Here is a 20191-nt window from a genome sequence, read left to right on the forward strand (position 1 = left end):
GGGATATGACCAAGGTAGATAGATAGACCTGCTACCATAATAACTCAAAAGCAGTTTTTAAGTAAAAGAAGGATGCCCTTCGTGAATTGTACAGCTCCGAGGAGAAACTGTTTTAAGGTGGGGAAGGGTGCATTGAGAGATTTCCCGGAGTGAAATAGGTGTTTGAAGTGGTGAGTTTGAATTAAAATCAGTAGTTCGCATGGGCAGGAGTAATGTATTTATTTTTGTGTAACGCCCATTAGATTTGATCTCACTGTTGTTATTCACGTTACCAGAGAATATTATAGAATGGAGAAAACGTAGTTGGCCTGAAGATATAAAAGGAAAAAAGCAGAAAGAGGGAATCACTCGTAGGTGTATCTGACGATGAAATACACTGTCAATTTCATGTTGGTATTGTGTTCATCGTTGTCAATGAATTATTTTAGTCATGGCCGCGTGTAGTCAATGTTTTTCACTTTTAATGCTTTGTCTGAGCTGAGAAAAAGTTACCATTCTATACTGATTTTGAAATTAGAGGTGCAGGTTGTACCCAAATAAAAGCGCTATTTCCTTCACACCTTTTTAGAATAGAATAGAATATACCTTTATTGTCATTGTTACAAAATGGGTTGAACATATTGTGACAACGAAATTGGACGTTTCACATTTAACAGTGAGGATAAAAGAAGATAAAGGTTATAATTTACACAAGAAATACGGGCATGTAGGATGTTACATACAGTTTTGGGATCCTTTTTAATCTCTGACCGATTTTTATGCCTGAACTTGAACACGTGTATTTTGTGCGACAGGCGCCACACGCATGTTGCTGTTGGCTCGGCGGACAGACTTGCGGCGCATTTCCCTGGACACGCCCGACTTCACCGCCATCATCCTTCAGGTGGACGACATCCGACACGCCATAGCCATCGATTACGATCCCGTGGACGGTTATATCTACTGGACGGACGATGACGTGCGGGCGATACGACGCTCGCTCCCCGACGGCAGCGACGCGCAGTTTGTGGTCACCTCGCAGGTTAACCACCCGGACGGCATCGCCGTGGACTGGATCGCACGCAACCTTTATTGGACCGACACCGGCACCGACCGAATCGAGGTCACCCGCCTCAACGGAACAATGCGCAAGATCTTGGTCTCCGAGGACCTGGACGAGCCCCGGGCGATTGTCCTGGACCCCGTCGCTGGGTAAGGAAGTCACCTTCATACTGTTGTGGCATGATTTCTAGTGTAATATTTACTTAAATGTTCTGATAAGCGATTGTCGTTGTTTACATTTTTGGCCTATGGGTATTCAAACTCTCTGTAAACTTGATATTTTCTTTACTATTCAGAGACCCCTCGTTACTTTGTTTCGGTTAATGCTGGTTTACTCCTTTGCGGGGAAAAAAATAGTTGAGTCATGTTTATTTGTTTAGCCCTTAATCACAGAGTCTCGAAGGGCTGCACATATCAAATAATATTGCAAACGACGGACTATTATGACACCATCTCCTGATCTAAAACCTACATGAGGGCAAATAATACAGTTATTGTCAACATAAAATATAGGTTACTCATATGCTATAAAATAGAAGTGTGTTTTAAGATTAGATTTAAACATTTCCACTGAGGTTGCAGATCAAATCTCAGGGGGAGCGCTTTCCACGGTACCGGGGCCCGAATGGAGAACGCTTTCAAACCTGCGGATCTCTTCTTGGCTCTTGAGATCACAAGTAGACCAGAATTTTCAGAGCAAAGGACCGGAACATAGGGGGGAATTAAATCTGAAAGAGATGAGGGAGCAAGTCCTTGCATGATTTTGTATACGACCAACAGAACCTTGAAATCACATCTTAAACTAACAGGGAGCCAATGCAGGTTAGCTAAAATCGGGGTCATGCGGTCAGACTTTCTTGTCTTAGTTAAAAGCCTCGCTGCCGCATTTTGTACCAGCTGAAGGCTCTTGATTTTGGAGACCGGAGAGTAGTGAATTACAGTAATCGAGATGGGAGGTAACAAACGCATGAATTATAATCTCCGCATCCGACTGAGACGGCATAGGGCGCGAATTGGTCGGTCCGTCCATCCCTTTGTCTGATTGATTTGATCTGATAATATAATAAATCTGGAATACACGTTTGAATAAATTAACAACAACTTTTATATCTCATGTGATACACTAGCTCTTACCATAGGATTATTTCCATTTGCCTTATAGTCCGGAGTGCCTTACATATGTACAAAAGACAATTTTTTTGTGGGATCCAGTGCGCATCATAGTGTGGGAAACACGATCAAGTCAAAGGTCATTTTTATCTTGTTTTAGGCTGTCTTTTTTCAGTGGTTATTTTTAAAATCAGTAAATGACAGTAGTCAATTAGTGAATGAACATAAATCGGAGGGGTGGGGGAAGAGTAGAATATAAACAGACTTTCTGTCAACTGTTAGGATACAATTTACGTAATAGAACGATGGACATAGACCAGAACAAAGTGGTTTTAGAGTTAATCAATGTGTTTGTGGTGACGCGAGCTTTTCTGCCGGGACTTCAGGTATATGTACTGGACGGACTGGGGCGAAGTGCCCAAGATCGAGCGCGCCGACCTCGACGGCACAGAGCGCGTGGTTCTGGTCAACACGTCACTGGGATGGCCCAATGGCCTGGCGCTGGACTACGACGAGCGCAAAATATATTGGGGCGACGCCAAGACCGACATGATTGAGGTAGGAACACATTTTTGCACCATAATTATTACTCCATTCAAAATGACATTCACGCTTTAGTGCAATTTTGTCTGAATTTGATGCATTTTGTGCTTTGCCATTTTTCCTGTGGATTTTTTTTACAGGGAGTTTAATTCCCCCAAAAAGTAGAAAAATACATAGAAAAAATATTGATATATTATTATTATATAATATATTATTATTATTATTTGATATCAGTAACATATATTTATACATGACTGTCACGAAATAACTATAAATCTACAAATGAAAACACACAACACGGATTTGCCAATGAATGGTAAAATGGTAAATGGTCTGCATTGATATAGCGCTTTTCAAGTCAATGAAGACCTCCCAAAGCGCTTTACAATGAGCTTCACTCTTACCCATTCACACACTCACTCACACACCAATAGCGGCCATGCAGCCATGCAAGGCAACTACCTGCTATCTGGGGCATTAGGGATTCAGTGTCTTGCCCATGGACACTTCGACATATAACACGGAGGAGCCGGGAATCGAACCTGCGATCTCTCGATCCCTAGACGAGCGCTCTACCTCCTGAGCTAATGCCGCCCTAATGAATGAATAAATAATTGAATCGTCTTTATTGTCATTATACAATCGTTAAACAAAAGACAGCCAGGTAGAGAGCGGCCGGCTAGCTGCACACTAGCATCGATTTTGGGCCAGGTCTCTGTGATCATTAGAATACAACTGTCACACAGTTTTTCACGAGTTGTAGGTCCAGGTCATCTGTTTTATGGGTAATGGATCTGGCGTGGTTGAGATTCAGATTCAGCAGGGATCCCTTGTTAAGTACCTGCAGCCTTGCTTTTACTTCCTGCCCCGACGCCCCGTTTGTCTTTTCCAGGACCCGATAACAAGCCACATAGCACCTAGTAGTGATCAGCATTTATTTGCCCTCTCCAGGTTTTTCCTCAGAGTCCGATATAATTGATAAATTTCTTAACACTGTAACAAGCCGCTAAAAGTTCGTCGTCACTATGCTTCGCAGTTTGCTTTCGGTGGACAGATTGACTTGTGCGCCCACCCAACTGTTTGACTGACAGGATTCACCAGCTTATCACAGTTGCGCGCACACAGTCACGCCCACCCAACACACACAGCACCTCACGGCCTGCCCCGTAACGGCATGTGCTGTGTGTTGTCTGCTGCAGAACACATGAAAATGTCAATTACGATAAGTAAACCACAATACAGTGAGCTATTAATGTATCTTAAAATAATTTGAACAGCCAGAGTACATTATTAGGAAGCCTTTTTAATAGGTACTTGTCACGACTGTATTGCTATTTTACTTGCATGCTATGTTTTATGCATTTGAATCTGCAATATTTGCGTGCTCTGCTGTCAACACTTTTTACCCTGGCAAGTGGGTGGCGACCGCTTCTCCTACTGTCCCTCCCTGCCTCAGCGCAACCCGGGCCTCCTTTTCCTTCCCCCTCTCAGGTCTCGTCATTTTTCCTTTTCTTAAACTGGCCAGCTCCAACATCTGGTTCCGATTGTGGTTGCCTCGCAGCTGCGGTGGGCTCCGTTTAGAATAGAAGCAGAATGTGAAACATCGCCACACTGTGGTCAAACCTTTTGGCTGGCCATGGAAACTTATTTTTATATTTACGCTCATGCTATATATGTGTCTGTGTGTGTGTGTGTGTGTGTGTGTCTGTGTGTGTGTATATATACATAAAAAAATGAATATTACATAATGTATGCATACAATACCTTACTCCTAAGAACAATCTTTTAAGTCTCATTTTTTACTCCCAAAAACTTGCAAATGTATTTTAAAACGTAGGAGTGGGGCACATCAAAAATGGAACTGCCAAAAGCTGCACACAACTATAGAATGGCGAGAAAAGCAAGCTGCGATGCCGTCGGCACTGTCATTTTGGCTTCTCTTGGGAGGCCTCAGCTAAATAAGTCTCTTGAGACATTCCCGGCAGGATATTGATTTTCAGAAGAAAAGAAAATTGACATGCTCTTTAAACATAGCTATAGCACTAATTCTAGTCAGTCAGTGTTCATGTTTTCCCACTCAAGAAAAGATGGTGACTGTTAATGTGCAGGGAATGTTTTGACTCGGATCAGAATTTGGGTTTTTGGAATTTAATTCATTCTTTTACATGACTAGTAATAGAGGTTCCCGTATACATGCCATTTGTGTGTAAGCGGGAGTGACACCATTACAAAAATTGACATTGATTCCGGAATTAAACTTTGATATTAAATAAAGGATGATTTCGAGAGATGGACTGAAATTAACATTTCGGGCTGAAACCAGAAGAGGCCCAAAAACAAAAACGGCAAAACACACTACATAAGCTTTTATTTCCCAGTAAACCACATTACGTTTTTTTTCTTAACACTTTATTTTTACTTATGAATCAGCCCTTTTGTGTTGTGTTGTTCTGAAATTAGTGGTGTGGTTGCTTTCCTGAATCCTTTGCTAAAACCTTTCAACAGACATATGTGATGTCAACAAGTGGCGAGCCGCTTTTGGTGTCAACAATGTTTTAATTTGGGTCCTTTCCGGTAGATGCGGCATTGTTTGCGTAAACGAGTGTGCTCGTTGGAGTTTTCAGTGTTGTGCAAGAACAAACATGCAAACCACGTGTTGGAGAGCGCGGAAGCCAGCAGGAATCGTGACAGCACATAAGTGCACATTAGGACGCGTGCCGAGTGTCTTCACTTCCAATTTGCCACCCAAGTCGTCGCTGAACAAAAACATCCGTTTGCTATCGTTCTGATCTGATCTCAATCTATTTAACTACCAGTAATGCTAAGGCTGCTGCTTAAGCCAAAATGTCGATGATCTTTATTCATGGTGTTATTGTGATGCAAATAAATCCAACTCATCACAAACCCTTCATCACCTTTAGCTCAACACCTATACATTTGAACATGTATTTGTCCAATTTGTGGTTGCTTTACTACTGCTTGAGTAACAGACCACATTTCAAGTCAAGTCATGTTTGTTGGTTGGGCCCTTAAACTCAGAGTCTCAAATGGCTGCACAGATCAAAGACTATTGCAAACTGCAGACTATTATGACACATCCCCTGATCTAAAACCGGCATAACGGCAAATAATACACAGATATTGTCAACATAAAATATAGGTTATTCATATGCTATGGAATAGAAGTGTGTTTTAAGCTTAGATTTAAACATTTCCACTGAGGTTGCGGATCAAATCTCAGGGCTAAGAGCATTCCACAGCACCGGAGCCCGGATGGAGAATGCTCTCGAACCTGCGGATCTCTTCTTGGCTCTTGGGATCACTAGTAGACCAGCGTTTTCAGAGCGAAGGCTCCGGACCGGAACATAGGGGGAAATTAATTCTGAAAGATGAGATGAGGGAGCAAGTCCATGCATGATTTTGTAGACCACCAACAGAACCTTGAAATCACATCTTAAGCTAACTGGGAGCCAATGCAGGTTAGCTCAAATTGGGGTCATGTGATCAAACTTTCTTGTCTTAGTTAAAAGCCTCGCTGCAGCATTTTGTGCTAGCTGAAGGCTCTTCAGCTGAAATACTTCCATATTTCAATATTTCAAACTAAAATACTGCAAACAACTACCTACATTTGTATCTAGACGTTATTTTATTCATTGACCTGTGTGGGGTATCATGTAATGTAATATACACCGGATATTAAAACTCCAAGCTGTACTAATTGCACTGAGCGCGCACAACGGTATTGTTAACTTCTAATTAAATCCAGTTGACCCCAAATTCAGACTAGAATACATTTAATAAAATGGCTCGGTGCTATTAGTCCTTTGTTTCAAATTTGTTAGTGGTGGAGCAACATCTAGAAGTGAAATTAAATGAACTCTCCTCGAAACAGGAAAATCATACTGCATCCCAAAAAAGGCCACAGCACAGAGCGAGATCTCCAACCTTTTTCAGGCTGAGAGCTTCTTTTTGGAACTGATTAGCGCAAAGGGCACCCAGTTTGATAGGCATTTCTAAAATAAAAACTTATGTTATTATTGTTTGTTACTATGTTATTACCAGGTTCATCATTGGGAGTAGGGTAAATTAGATTCATGGAGACCCCTTTTTTGGAAACTTTTCTTTAGACCCACAGGATTCTTTATAAAATGCTCTGCAAAAAAACTGATCATTAATCTTGATTCTTCTCACCCATGTTTAAGCAGGAAAACTTCTAAAACACGCATAGTTCTGAACCTTGACTACCGGATTCTCACACGTGCTCCAAAGCAGTGTTTTTCGACCCGTTTTGAACCAAGCTACACTTTTATTTATAAAAAAAAGTTCTGAGGCACACCGTCCGTCGAAAATGTTTGAAAATGAAGCTTTGACAAATATTTCACTGTACTACCTCATAAGCAGATAATTAATAGATAAAAAGAAGAAAATAATACTTAAAATCAAAAAGAATGATGTGCTTTGTTTTTATTTTTTTACAGTGCAATCTTAAACCGCTTTTTTAAACAAATTAAGTTATTAAATGTAGTGTGTTACCTCATGAGCAGATAATTAATACATATAAAAGTATATAAAATCTACTGCTACCTACTGATATGGATGACTACTACAGTTCCTCGTCTGAAGATAGCAAAAATACTCATCAACGGCCTGATTTTTTGGGAAAGATAAAATTGGGCAAATTCCAGCGGCACACTAGACAAGGTCTCACGGCAAACTGGTTGAAAAACACTGCTCTAAAGTATCTAATACAAGCCAAATAAATAATCACTAATAACAGTTTATCACAAATAACGCCCAGCACAGTAAAAAACATGAATGGACTACATGAAATGAATGTAGTAACATAGCAGTTAGCCAATTTCCCCCCACATAATGTAAGGTTTGTTTACTCAGTATCTAGATAGGTCATAATTGTATATTGTAATCGGTGATTTCCTCACAGTTTTGTACAGGTTTCAACTTAAAATTTAATCTGTAAGATTACTTAATTTACATTTTTGGGTGTTGCATTACTCTCTCAAGTTATTGAAAAATTTCTAAAGAATATGATTTCACAGACCTGCATCACCAAAGGTGATGTGTTCCTAGTAGTGCTCTCATGGGGGCCCAAGGAAGGCACGGCACAAAGAGCAGAACAATGAATTTAATTAAAGGCATAAAAGTCAAACGTGATCTGATTTATTTAGATTCAATTTCATCTTTTTAAATCGGTAGCTACAGTGTAAGTTGTCCAAGATAAGAAACACATTTTTTGAGGTTTATGTTTGTTATCATATTGAAAGCAACATGTAAGAGCTCTGTCCCTGTTGTGTTTGTGTGTTTGCAGGTGATGAACATGGACGGGACGTCAAGACGGGTGCTGGTGGAGGACAAACTTCCTCACATTTTCGGCTTTACGCTGCTGGGCGACTTCATCTACTGGACAGACTGGCAGCGGCGAAGCATCGAGCGAGTTCACAAACACACGGCCGAGCGCGAGGTCATCATTGAGCAGCTGCCCGACCTCATGGGCCTTAAGGCCGCCTACGTCGGCGAAGCCTTCGGTGAATACACCATAACACTTTGGCCTTTTGGCAAAACCCAATGGAAAACTATTAATGAGCGTCCTTGTTACATGGTTACCTTCTGTTCAGACGTCACGACCAAAAGAAAAACACAAAGTAGAGATATTTTGTGGTAGCATGATGAACCTAAAATATAGTGTATTTTTTAATGTTTGAGTATTTTTTAAGATAGCCATTTATTTCATTAAAACTATCCATCCATCCATCCATCCATCATCTGCACCGCTTATCCTCAGTGGGGGTTCTGAGCCCATCCCAGCTGTCTTCGGGCAGTGGGCAGGGGACACCCTGAATTCGTTGCCAGCTAGTCACAGGGCACACAGAGACAAAAAAACTCGCTCTAGGGACAATTTGGACCAACCAATTAACCTGACATGCATTTTTTTGGAATGTGGGAGGAAACCGGAGTGGCCGGAGGAAACCCACGCAAGCACGGGGATAACATGCAAACTCCACACAAGAGGTTCGATCTCATGACCTCAGAACTGTGCCGCACACGCGCTAACCACTGCTCCGCCGTGCTGCCTCATTAAAACTAAAGAAAATTAAGCCATCTACAACTGGTTAACACGCCTCCAGAGTGCTGTCTTTAAAAATAAAAGCCTTCCAAATTACTACAGGAAAATGAACTCAATAACATGTAGGAGGCTTTTGGTTTTTAACCATTTTTTTTAGAATTAGAATTGTCTTTATTTTTATTGATAACAATACAGTAAAACTAGTTTAGAGCAAGATAAACATCAGGATAAAAAGGTAATAAAAGAGAAAAGTAATGTAAAAAGTCAGGTCATTGATGCAGAAGTTGACTTGACTGCTCTCTTTGATTGGATTACTGCTAGTGGCTGGTTCAACAAGTACTGCAAAATGTATATTTAAAGGGTGAATCTTAGCATGTCATCCGAATGCTACGATTAAAAAAAAAAAATGTTTTTAAATCTAATTTGAAAAAAGCAGACCCACACACTTATGCTGTATCCGCTGAACGACTGTGTTTGTGTAGTGGCATCTAGTGGTTGAACTGAGTGAATGCAACAGTCTAAATATGTAACTGGGCCTCTGCAGTTTTTCCTTCAAATAATATTTTAGATATTCTTTTGGAGCCATTTCATTAACAAATGTTCTCCAAATATGTCACCCATATTATTTATTCAAGATTCAAAGTGTTTCTTGTCCTATGGACAGTAAAGAACCACGATTCCCTGCACAATGAAATTCTTACTTTGCTGTCCACACGGTTGCCTGCGTAATAAATCTACGAAACTATATACATGCATACATAAAGAATATCTAGAATATCAAAAAGATAAAAATACAAGATTAACTCGAGATGAGTTCAGGCAATAAGATAAAACACAGTTAAAAGTGACTAGTGCAAGAATAGTCCAAGTATGGTCCAGTTTGAAGTGTCTGTGGTTATTGTTCAATCAGCAGCCGTTTAAGAGTGATAGAGGGATAAAAATAGTTTTTTTTTTAGACTGGTTGTCCTGTAATAACACAATTTAAACCAATTGATAATTTATTTTTTTGAATATCAGTTTTTATATAATTTTAAAACTTTTGCTTGATAGCACTACAACTCTGCCGTTTTTGATCAATCCAGATTAGAATGCTTCATTGGAAGTGTGATAAAGGCGGTATATTACTGAGTTAATAAAAGTTTGCAGTGACAGTTATTTTGTTCATCAGGCATAGTGTACCTGTACATCAATGGAATTTTATCTTGAATTAATGACAGGGAGGATTGAAATGGTTAAGTCAAATGGGCAAGATAATTGATAACTACTAGCTGTCCTTTCTCATCTTCGCTTCTTAGGAGTGGTTGTTAGCCTGTGCACACATGCATGATGTACACATTTGCAAAGAAAACAGGAGAAAGTTGCCATAGTTAGAATAAATTAGCTCATATTTCATAAATTAAGAGTAATGATTTCAGTTTAATAGTGTTGTCTTAACTTTGGGTATATTGCTCGGCAAGATTTGCGTTTGAGTAGTTGTCATTACAAGGGAAACTCTAGCCCAAATTCTAATTCATTTTTGTATTTAAAGGGCTGCTCCACTGACTAACATTTTAATAGCGACCCTATTTTCTCATTTCATTATTTAACTTATGTAATTCTTTTGCAGTTAGGATGTCATTAAAAAGCCGAAAGAATACTTGGATGCAACACAATAAATTTCCCAGACGAACTTCAACATGTTACCTAGTGTTCTCTTTTATTGATGTTACAATCTATTCCACCCTGGTCATCCTGGATGGGGGATTACCACTTGTGAGGACCTTCTCAAGGTTTCTCTTTCTCCTCACGCTGAGGTTTTGAGTTTTTCCTTGCCCGCATGTTGGTTTAAGATGAGGCGATGGTGTAATTGTAATCCTGTGCAGTCCTTTGAGACATTTTTGCGATTATGGGCTATACAAATAAATGTGACTTGACTACATTGATTTGCTCTGAGCTACAAGTTAAAACTTCATGAAACTCATTCCGGTACAACTTTGTGATTTGGACCTTTTCTCCGTTTTCTGGTCATCCGCACGTCTTTGCTTTATTCCCAAACTATCTGATCAGTAGTGCGATTAGGAAAGTGTAATTTTACTAACCTGGTACACTCATTTATTAAGCTGACTGTTTTTTTAATGACTGGAATTGCTAAGTGTAGTTTTGAAAATGGATGAATTATGTTGCTTTTTTTAAAATTTGATGTCAATATAACAAGTTTTGGTGCTAACAGCCTCCAATCCCGCTTCCTCCCTGACTTTTCAGGTACCAACGCATGCGCGGAGAACAACGGCGGCTGCAGCCACTTGTGCCTATTCAAGCCGCAAGGCGCACAATGTGGCTGCCCCATCGGCTTGGAATTAATAGCCGACATGCGGACCTGCATCGTGCCCGAGGCCTTCCTGCTCTTCTCACGCCATACCGACATCCGCCGCATCTCGTTGGAGACCAACAACAACAACGTAGCCATCCCCCTCACCGGCGTTAAGGAGGCCTCTGCCCTCGATTTTGACGTCACTGACAACAGAATATACTGGACAGACATCACCCTCAAGGTCTGTGAATTCACTGTTTTCCGTGTGTACGTGTGACTTACATTATTTCCTTGCAGACGATTAGCCGGGCGTTCATGAACGGCAGTGCTCTGGAGCACGTGGTGGAGTTTGGGCTGGACTACCCCGAGGGAATGGCAGTGGACTGGTTGGGAAAGAATCTGTATTGGGCCGACACGGGCACCAATCGCATCGAGGTTTCCAAACTTGATGGCCAGCATCGTCAGGTCCTCGTTTGGAAAGATTTAGACAGTCCCAGGGCACTTGCCTTAGACCCGGCTGAAGGGTGAGCGCAATAACTACTAGGGGCGTTAGGGCCGTGTGTCACCATCGTATTTGTTCTTGCTTCGATACTCAATATGTCTAAAACTTCTGTGCAACCCGGTCACCCATGTTGTCTTCTCCTCAGCTACATGTACTGGACCGAGTGGGGTGGAAAGCCCAAGATTGACCGAGCAGCAATGGACGGCACAGGTCGCATCACTCTGGTGGCAGACGTGGGACGGGCCAACGGACTCACCATTGACTACGCCGAGCGCCGCCTTTACTGGACTGACTTGGATACAACACTCATCGAGTCATCCAACATGCTCGGTAATGTTTGGCAAGCTAAAGCCCGAACAATTTTAAAGTCTTTGTTAGGAATTAAATATATCATGTACCGATAACCAAATTGTTCGAATGAGTTATCTGACTCCATTAACCAAACACAACCTACATTCACCCAACAATTTATGCGCGCTCGTTTCTTGAGGGAAAAGATGAACAGGAAGCTGACATTTCCACACGGGGGCATATTTAATTTCATTACAATTTAACTAAGTGTACTCCATCGAAAATATGGCCGAATTAGCGTCGCTTGAGCCTCTGTCGAGCCTCCTCTCTCGATCTTCTGCCTTTCTTCTCCCGGCCCACGTTTTTGGCCGCAGGCTGGTGTGCCGGCTCCTCCCATGGGCGTGCCAGGAAAGCCCCCCACGTGGGGTCCACCGTCTCGGAGAAGAGCGTCCCGATGTCTGAAAAACTCATAACAGCAGAGCGCTTATCAAAACTTCTCCAAACAATGCCTGCCTTCCTGCGTCAGAGTTCTGTTATCAACAGAACTAAACAAAACATTCCGCATTCGGATCAGCGTGACCTGTCATTGAACTTAAGCCTTCTCTGTGAAAACTTTCATTGCGTTCAATAAATATAACTCGTATTCAATCGTATAAAATCCCTTCTAGTCAAATGTATAAAATCCTTCATCTTGGAAAGGTGGATTTTTTATGGGTTTGTACTTGAATTTGAATTAGAATGATCTTGACTGTATTTGATTACATCATAGTGTACATCAAGAGTAGACATTGAATGTCAAAGTAACTGTTTGCCAATCACAATCTAAAACCGGACGTCCAATGAAAATCTGCAAAGAAGCGAAACCGCGAAAAGAGAATGCCAATATAGCGAGGGATTATTACTTACTGCATTTTCTCTTTTTATCCCAGGTCAGGACCGCGAGGTGATCGCAGACGACCTTCCTCACCCGTTCGGGCTGACCCAGTACCAAGACTACATCTATTGGACTGACTGGAGCCAACGCAGTATTGAGCGGGCCAACAAGACCAGTGGGCAGAACCGGACCGTCATCCAGGGCCACCTGGACTACGTCATGGACATCCTGGTCTTCCACTCGTCCCGCCAGGGTGGCTGGAACGCTTGCGCCTCCACCAATGGCCACTGCTCACATTTGTGCCTCGCCGTTCCTGTCAGCAGCTTCGTTTGTGGATGTCCCGCTCACTTTTCGCTCAGCGACGACAACAAGACCTGCAACGGTGAGAACCGGACCGTCGACACCAGTTCTTGTCCGTGATCTTGCGGAGTGTTTTAAGACAGATCTGCTGAAATTTTGTTTTCCAGCACCGACATCCTTCCTGCTGTTCAGCCAGAAAACGGCCATTAACCGTATGGTGATGGACGAGCAGCAGAGTCCCGACATCATCCTGCCTATCCACAACCTGAGGAACGTGCGGGCCATCGACTACGACCCGCTGGACAAGCAGCTTTACTGGATCGACTCCAAACAAAATGTCATACGCCGCGCTCAGGAGGATGGCAACCAGGTGGCTTGGAGCTTATCACAAGTTTTTTACCCAAACTTTTTTTGTTGTAACTTTTACCCTTTTGACATATGGTGCCATTAAAAAAGTGTTTTTCTTGATATATTTTTGGAGAGCAACACCATATATTTAAAGACAAAATTCCACAAAACCACCAAGCTCCGTCTCCAGACAAAAGCTAATTCTTCAGCACGGTTAAGTCAAGTCAAGTCACATTTATTTATATAGCCTTTAATCACAAAAATGTCTGGACACAAAACAGTTACACCCTCCCTAATCAGTTCCTGCTAACTGCAGAACACAACAGCTGATATCAATAACAATAAAGACAAAATCAATTCAATTCAAAATTCGCAAATGAGTCAACTGGCAATAACTGAAGCGCAAAGTAGCGAGGGGTCTCTGTATACCACTTAAAATTTGTTGTCCACGTGCAGTTACTTACAAATTTTGATGCTCAATTTAACTATCAGTTTGTCGTAAATACGGTTTCAAAACAAGGTGCAAGCAGAGTTCTTCTTTTAAAATGTCACAAAATACTGTTCAGGAAAGTGCGCTATTTGTTCAAAGATCCGCTCACCCAATCAAATTGCACTGGGTGCTTGACTGTCTTTTTCAGGTTTTTACAGTTTTTTTTCCTGCGGGTTTTCATCATAAAGTATCTCAGCAGTGAACATACTTTATTTAATGAGCTTACACTGACAGGATTCCTTGAGACGTTCAGACAAAACGAGTGAATGTAAAGTGTGTTTGAGACTTTGCCCTATGTATTCTAGATCAAATCGCGCGCCTTGGGTGTCAGTTTGGCTTTGGATGCACTAAAATTAGAAAGGCACTGGCAAGATTATTATGACCCTTATTTTATAACTCGCAGATTCTACGAGTTAACAACTAGCCATTTTTTATGACGTCTCTCTCTGACCCAGATGTGTACTCGCAAAGAGTCTAATCTGGCTTGCGATCTATATGTTACCGACCTGTGCTTTACCCTGAGGCAACAGATCAATTGGTTTGGGAAGTGGCAGACAAATGAAGACCCAAGTCATGTTTATTTGTCTAGCCCTTTATCACAAAGAGTCTCAAAAGGCTGCACAAACCACAGACTATTATGACACCATCCCCTGATCTAAAACCGACATGAGGGCAAGGAAAAACTCAAAAACCTCAGGATAAGTCAAGTCATGTTTATTTGTGACGCCCTTTATCACAGAGTCTCAAAAGGCTGCACAGACCACAGATTATTGCAAACCACAGACTATTATGACACCAAGTGAATGAAGCACTTTCTTGGAAGATGCATTGTTGCCTTTGTGCTTTTTGTATCAGAGCATGACGGTGGTGTCAGGCTTGCAGCTATACGACCTCAGCATCGACATCTACAGCCGCTTCATCTACTGGACCAGCGAGCTCACCAATGTCATCAACGTCACACGCACGGACGGCAGCCGCGTGGGAGTGGTGCTAAGGGGCCCGCATGACAAGCCACGCGCCATTGTGGTCAATCCCGAAAGAGGGTGAGTCTCCTACCTCTCTCCTACACCTTAAACATGGCGCCAACTGCTGGGGAAATTTGGCGCCGACGCCTTTGGCTGCAGAACTTCATGGCGGCGTACCCCCAAACACCCGACGCCATTGTCTTTTTGCTTTCCTAAAGTTGTTTAGTTCATGTGTTACGGATCATGCCGCCATTTAAAATAGCGACCACCACATAGTCTGATAGCGAATACGAATACACGCACATGTTTACTAATGAACCGAAAGAGAAAGAAGAATGAATAAAATGTTTGATACTGTACTTTATTGGCTTTGCGCCGTTTTCTGTATATTATATCTCTTGAATCTAATCGTTTGTACTCAACTAGCAAAATGGACGAATGTGTGATATTGATGCACAGAACCAAATTTCACTACAATATATTAGTCATGAATACTTTAAGTGTTACATATTTGTGTACTTTCACAACAGAGCCCTTATTCTTGATTTGCTTAAAAATCCTCATAGATTTTATTTATATTTTCTACAGTACATTTAAGACATAAATATGTTCATTGCGTTGAAGAGGAAATCCAATTGTTTGAGTTTTTTGGGTAGGGTCATGGTTGATTGACACCAGAACAAAAATGACATATAGATTATTTTGTACTGAGCCAAAAAAGGAAAATTGAGAATTGATGAATTTTAAGATATAGAAATGGAAAATTCTTTCCATGAGCTTTGTCATACAAATTCTACTTCCACTCTCATAAAACATACATAATTAAAACATTTTCAAATGGATAGCTCAAACTAGCATCAATTTAGTTGTCCTTTAAAAGTTGAAAGCTACATATCTTTCCTGTTAAGTATGTGTTTACAATGCCCACCTGAGTTCAAAGAGCCCGTATGCTTCATTATCCATTGTGCCTATCTCCTTTTATCTTGCTGTTATCAGGCCTGTTCTGAGCTGAACAAACTCCCAAAAAGAAGGGGGGAAAAAAGAGTTTATTTGAGCGCGTCTAAGAAATGCCATGCACTTGCTTGTGAATCATGTTTTACTCTGCCTCCATCTCCTGGCTTAGACATGATTGCAGCCTTAAGTTTTAAAATCCCACACCCCACCTTTCAGCAAAACGAAAAACTTTGGAAATCCTCACAGTGCTTTAAGTGTTTCACATGTGAAGCTAATTTGAAGTTTTATAGACTGAAAGTTTGGCACTCCGACATATTGCCAGGAAAGCCAGCTCACTGCCTAGAGCAAAAACTTTTAATGACTTCCACATGTTTGAGCACAGGTAGTTTTGTTTTTTACTTCTTTGTTTTCTCTTGATTTCTGCTCGTCGATTCTCCATCTTGAGCCAGCCAACTCGTTTGTTTGGAGTAGTAATTGTAGCCTTCGCTTTTGGCCAACTCCGGCCAGTAATCTGCATGCGGTTCGCAGATGAACTTTGCAGATGTTGCGCTCGCCGGCTTTTAGCATTCCACTCGCAAAACATCCCAGTAGGCTCACAACAAGTAGGCTCCACTAATGACATCTTATGCAGCCAGTAACGTCTTTTCAAGTCTTTTTGTTTGTTTGTTTTGCTTTTTCCACTTGGTGTAAAATAGGTTAAGGGTAGTAGTGACAGCCTCGTTAAACCACGGCCCATTTTATATAAATATTGTGCTTTTCTACATATACTTTTAGGATTAACCTGACATATTCGAAACCATGTTGAAAAAAAAGATGAACAAACATACCTTTATATGAGAGAAAAATGAATTTGATTGCAAGAAATAACTACAATCATGGACAAATGAATAATTTATGGATGTTTTCTGGCACTATGTTTTTGTTGACCTTAAATAGCAGTTGTGAAGTGAAAATCTTTACTAAATCATCCAATTTTAATCATTTGGAATGCAGGAATAAAATTTGAGTATGATCAAGATATGGTTCTAATTGCACGTTTTTGGAGGATAAAAAGGGGCTGTAGTAAACTTTTGTATTGATTGCCCCAGACTTCTGCACAATATGTTAAGTATGGCAGAACTAGAGAACAATATAATAAATACAATGCGTTATAGTTTAAAAGGAATTTGGCTTTATTCATTATTGAAATGTTTTTAGATACTTGAATTTGTATGTGTCTGATGTGTGTTTTCCAGCTTAATTGATTGTCTATTATGAACCCTGAAAATTTAATTTCTGATACAGTGTCTATTGCAGCACTGTCCATTTTTACTTCTAAATCTTGATTTGCCTTGCGATTACCAAAGAATATTATTTTGGTTTTATTCAAATTTAAAGATTATTTATATCCATCCATACTTTTAGGTTAATTAATTCACGATTAATACAGGTTACCAAATCAATATAGTTATCATTTGAATGCTTCTAGTAACTGTAAACGTATTGCGTTGTGACCTATTTCCTCAGTTACATGTACTTCACCAACCTGCTGGAGCGCTCGCCCACCATCGAGCGTGCCGCACTTGATGGGACGGACCGCGAGGTGCTTTTCTTTAGTGGGCTGGGCAAACCTGTGGCTCTGGCCGTGGACAATGAACTGGCCAAGCTCTTCTGGGTGGACTCCGACCTGCGCCGCATTGAGAGCAGTGACCTGTCAGGTATGCATCCTCCCGGTCGGGGTCGAATAGGCATCTTAAAATCAACCCCGAATTTTTAAACAAGTAAAATGTGAATAAATAATATAGGCAAAGCTGGCCGACCCAAAATCACATAGTGAGCAGCCAGGCTAACCGGGAACCAACAATGAAAAGTGCAACGGCTATAGGGACAAAAATAAAGCTGGCCGGGAATAAACGATGGGCCAGGATAAAACTGGTGCTAATGCCAGGCTAGTCGGTCAAAAAACACACGGTGAGCAGCTAGGTTAACCGGGAACCAACAACGAAAAGCAGCAATTGCTATGGCTACAAATGCGAAGCCGGCCGGGAAGACACACTGCAAAACTGTTCTAACGCCTGGGTAGCTGATCAGAAAACACACTGTGTGCAGCCAAGGAGGACCAACCAGGAACGGTCTAAAGAGGAAAGTCCCCAGCAGCTCCGACGCTAACGGGGACTTAGCCAGACAAAATTATACCAACAGTGGCAAAAAAACCCAACAAAAAGCCAAAATTGCCTACCGCAAATCAGAAATAAATTGCATGCGATCGCAGTTCAATACAATCGCTGTCTGTTTCAGAGCTGGCCTTGAATGTTGTGTTAACGGGATTTGCCATTTAAAGAGTGTTGTTCCTTCAACGATGTCACAGATCTACTGCAAACAAGCTGGATGAGTCAACTTTGAAACCAAATATCTCAAGTCTCCAGCTTCATGGAGCATTTTGCAAAATATGTAACATGTTCTGTGCGTAATTGAAAAAGAATGTTGGGAATACCTTCGTGAGCCATCCAATCAGAAATGTAGGGCAAAAACTGCTTCATGTCCACGGTACTATTTATATCTCCAAAGCCTCCATTTTATTTCTTCTGTGGCTTTACTGGGCTTTCTTAACAAAACATTAGTTTTGACTCTAAAAGTCACAATACCCAATGCAAAGCTCCTGAAGATATGTACACTTTGGAAAAAAAAGTTGGACTGTTATATGATTTGAACAAATACTCTACTAAATCATTTTTCAGAAAAAGGCTCCTTGGTCCCACCCTCAAAATTCACTTCTACAATCTTATACCCCAATGACAAAAAACATCTTGAATCTAATGCGTGTCCCGCTCCTCCTGCCCTTCTCCTCCTCAGTTCCTCCGTTCCTCACCCATTTTGTTGTCCGAGTTCCCGACCGCCTTGTTTTTGTTCGGTCCCTTCCCCCCCTTCCTCCCCAGGCGCCAATCGCATCGTGATCGCCGACTCCAACATCCTGCAGCCGGTCGGCCTGACCGTGTTTGGCAAACACTTGTACTGGATTGACAAGCAGCAGCAGATGATCGAGCGCATCGACAAGACCACGCGAGAGGGCCGCACCAAGATCCAAGCGCGCGTCGCCTACCTCAGCGATATCCACGCCGTGCGCGAACTCGACATGAGGGACTATGGTAAGGCGAACCGACTCACGGCACAATTTGGACCATTTGACAGGCTTGCCAGCTTCAATATTTGCACTGTGAAGTTCGATCTTGGTACTTTAATTTGATCTCCTTTTGATCAACTAAATGGTACCGGGAAAGAAAAACATAAAAAACTAAAATGTCATTGATATCAACGTCGTAAAACATTGCATGCAACAAGATTAGACATGACACTCCAGGGTTAAACATGTAATAAATACTACAGTGGAAAAAAGGCTGAGGATAAGCAGTGTCTGAAATAACGTCTGCCCAGACGCCCGGGGCGTACAACTTACAAAATGTCTCTGCCCGGGGGGCCGACAACTTTTTCAAGGGATATATATATATTTTTTTAATTTATTTATTTTTTTAAATCAAACGTTTGCTTTATTCTGATTTCAAAATCTTTGTTCTGTTTGGACATTTCGGAATTTCGGTTCGTTTGGCTATTCGCATACTAGGCAGCCAATCAGAAGCCTGCATCGAATAACTTCCTGCTTCCTGACTTTCCCGAGCCTTATAAGGTCGTGCAATTGCATATCATTTTGCAAAGTAGGCGCATAGAGAACACAAGAAAAATGGAGACGTGGTTAGGAATCAAGCCAAAACATCAGCCCCAGAAGTAAGATTCAAAAGAAGCTAACAAATTTTATGACGCTACAAAACGTAAACGTACATTAAAAGCATCGTGGAAAGAGGAGTTCACGTGGCTTGTAGCAGACGACGGAACGCAAACATTGCATGAATGAAGATGAGTCAATACAGGTACCTACTGATGGCAGATGGAAAGCAGCGAGGTCATATACATGCAATGAATGTTAGAAGTAGATTTATAATCAAACTTAATTTTAAAGTGTTCTCTTATATATTCTGATTATCAATCCTTAATACTTTGCAACAATCACAAGGTATCTTTTCGCATTTGGTGGCTTAATTAACAACTTAAATAGATGAGTATTCGTTGAAAATTGAATACACTTAAACCCCCAAAAATGTATACAGTAACTGGTCATTGGGTTCAGAATTATATTATAGAAATACTTGATGGGAATCGCACTACAGTCAAGCAGCCTAACCAAACATTTTAATTGTAGAGGTTTACTACCACATTTTTGTGACATGGTTGTTTCTGAAATGCTTTAAATACTTTCTCTAATATAACTTCTGGAATGGGACGCAACCGTTCCTTTATTTTCAGGTTCTGTTTTGTAAATGGTCACGAGTGGGCGGACAATACTGGTATTGGCTCCCACTGCGACTACTG

General features: G+C 41.2%; 1 protein-coding gene across 3 annotated transcripts in view; it reads left to right on the forward strand.

Moving 5' to 3' along the window:
• The window catches only part of lrp6 (low density lipoprotein receptor-related protein 6), a 49331-nt gene that overhangs the window by 17250 nt on the left and 11890 nt on the right, over positions 1 to 20191 (forward strand). For all 3 annotated transcript variants that reach the window (XM_088348079.1, XM_088348080.1, XM_088348081.1), the window contains exons 6-16: positions 795 to 1191; positions 2538 to 2709; positions 8021 to 8237; positions 11018 to 11307; positions 11364 to 11590; positions 11714 to 11898; positions 12789 to 13115; positions 13201 to 13403; positions 14727 to 14914; positions 17297 to 17487; positions 18706 to 18915. In XM_088348079.1, the coding sequence (XP_088204205.1) occupies positions 795 to 1191; positions 2538 to 2709; positions 8021 to 8237; positions 11018 to 11307; positions 11364 to 11590; positions 11714 to 11898; positions 12789 to 13115; positions 13201 to 13403; positions 14727 to 14914; positions 17297 to 17487; positions 18706 to 18915 (2607 nt within the window). The remainder of the gene's footprint in view (positions 1 to 794; positions 1192 to 2537; positions 2710 to 8020; positions 8238 to 11017; positions 11308 to 11363; positions 11591 to 11713; positions 11899 to 12788; positions 13116 to 13200; positions 13404 to 14726; positions 14915 to 17296; positions 17488 to 18705; positions 18916 to 20191) is intronic.

The sequence above is a fragment of the Urocampus carinirostris genome, chromosome 11 (assembly GCF_059441175.1).
Source record: "Urocampus carinirostris isolate Australia breed hairy pipefish chromosome 11, RoL_Ucar_1.0, whole genome shotgun sequence".
Lineage (NCBI taxonomy): Eukaryota > Metazoa > Chordata > Actinopteri > Syngnathiformes > Syngnathidae > Urocampus > Urocampus carinirostris.